The following is a 1,000-nucleotide window of genomic DNA, read 5'->3' as shown; positions in this document are numbered from 1 at the left end:
GGGGGGGGGTGTTGAGGGGCGGGACTAACAGTAACAAAACAAAACTTGTAAGTCATTTGCAATACTAACTAGGGTCACTTTATGGGTTGTTGTCAAGCACTGCAAGTGGCAAGTTATTCGTGACAGCAAGTAAGGTCTTTTACTCCAGATTGCGCATAAATTTTGGAAATTTGACTTTAATACTATTTTCTTCCCCCGCAGAAAAAAATCTTTAACACACATTTGTCCTCCCTCGCAGACGGAGCTGTCGCAGGCGCTCCAGCAGCTGTCGGAGAAGGCCCGGGCGGCCACGGAGTTCATCCACACACTCAAGACGCTCTCGGAGGAAGTGCACGTGAGTCCTTGCGGGATGGCGGTTTTGGGTGCCCGGACTCGGGTGTTGTGAGGGGGGGTGTCGGTCACGGGCTCATGGTTTATGGTATTAATAGAATTTGGGCATTTAAAAAAATACGGATGACTGTTTAGATGATATCGGTCAACAGCATCATTGTTTTTTAATGGATGACTATTCATATTCATGCATATTTTTACAACTTTAATTCATTTTAGTATTGTGTTCATTTCAGTATCGAGTAAATTTCGCCACAGTCTGTGAAAATCATAGATAACAAAAAAATATAATGCCACGAAGACCTTATGCATGTTATGAATGTGGATCGAACGACCGTGCCATCATGAGCTTACTGTGTTGCAGGGAAACTGTCGCGAGGTAGAGGGCGTGATCGTGGCACAGGTGGACGCCCTGGTGGAGGCGCTGCAGGCGAGGCGCGTCGACCTTATCAACTGGGTCAGGAGACAGCGGGATGCAAAGGTAGGTATCAGGGGGACCTGATACCCTGTGATGGTTGCCTCATCATGCGATATCAATCTCAGTCTCACTCTCGTCTCTCACCAGGCTATTGTGAACAGTTAGAGACGCACTGGCATGAGGTTTTTCGAGTGGGTTGCCTTGGGTCGGAGACCATCTCATTAGAATTTGTTAGTGATCCGTCTCCACGGA

At 47.4% G+C, this 1,000-nt stretch overlaps 1 protein-coding gene across 1 annotated transcript in view; it reads left to right on the top strand.

Moving 5' to 3' along the window:
* Positions 1-238: 238 nt before the first annotated feature.
* LOC119594130 (E3 ubiquitin-protein ligase TRIM9-like) overlaps positions 239-1,000 on the top strand; it is a gene marked incomplete at its 5' end in the record, with an annotated part of 6,912 nt that continues 6,150 nt past the window's right edge. Inside the window, 2 exon segments of the mRNA XM_037943196.1 lie at positions 239-334; positions 695-811. Of these exon segments, the coding sequence (XP_037799124.1) occupies positions 239-334; positions 695-811 (213 nt within the window).

Source organism: Penaeus monodon, chromosome 33 (genome assembly GCF_015228065.2).
Source record: "Penaeus monodon isolate SGIC_2016 chromosome 33, NSTDA_Pmon_1, whole genome shotgun sequence".
Lineage (NCBI taxonomy): Eukaryota > Metazoa > Arthropoda > Malacostraca > Decapoda > Penaeidae > Penaeus > Penaeus monodon.
The sequence above is the reverse complement of the archived record's forward strand: the minus strand, read 5'-3'. Positions and strand labels throughout refer to the sequence as shown.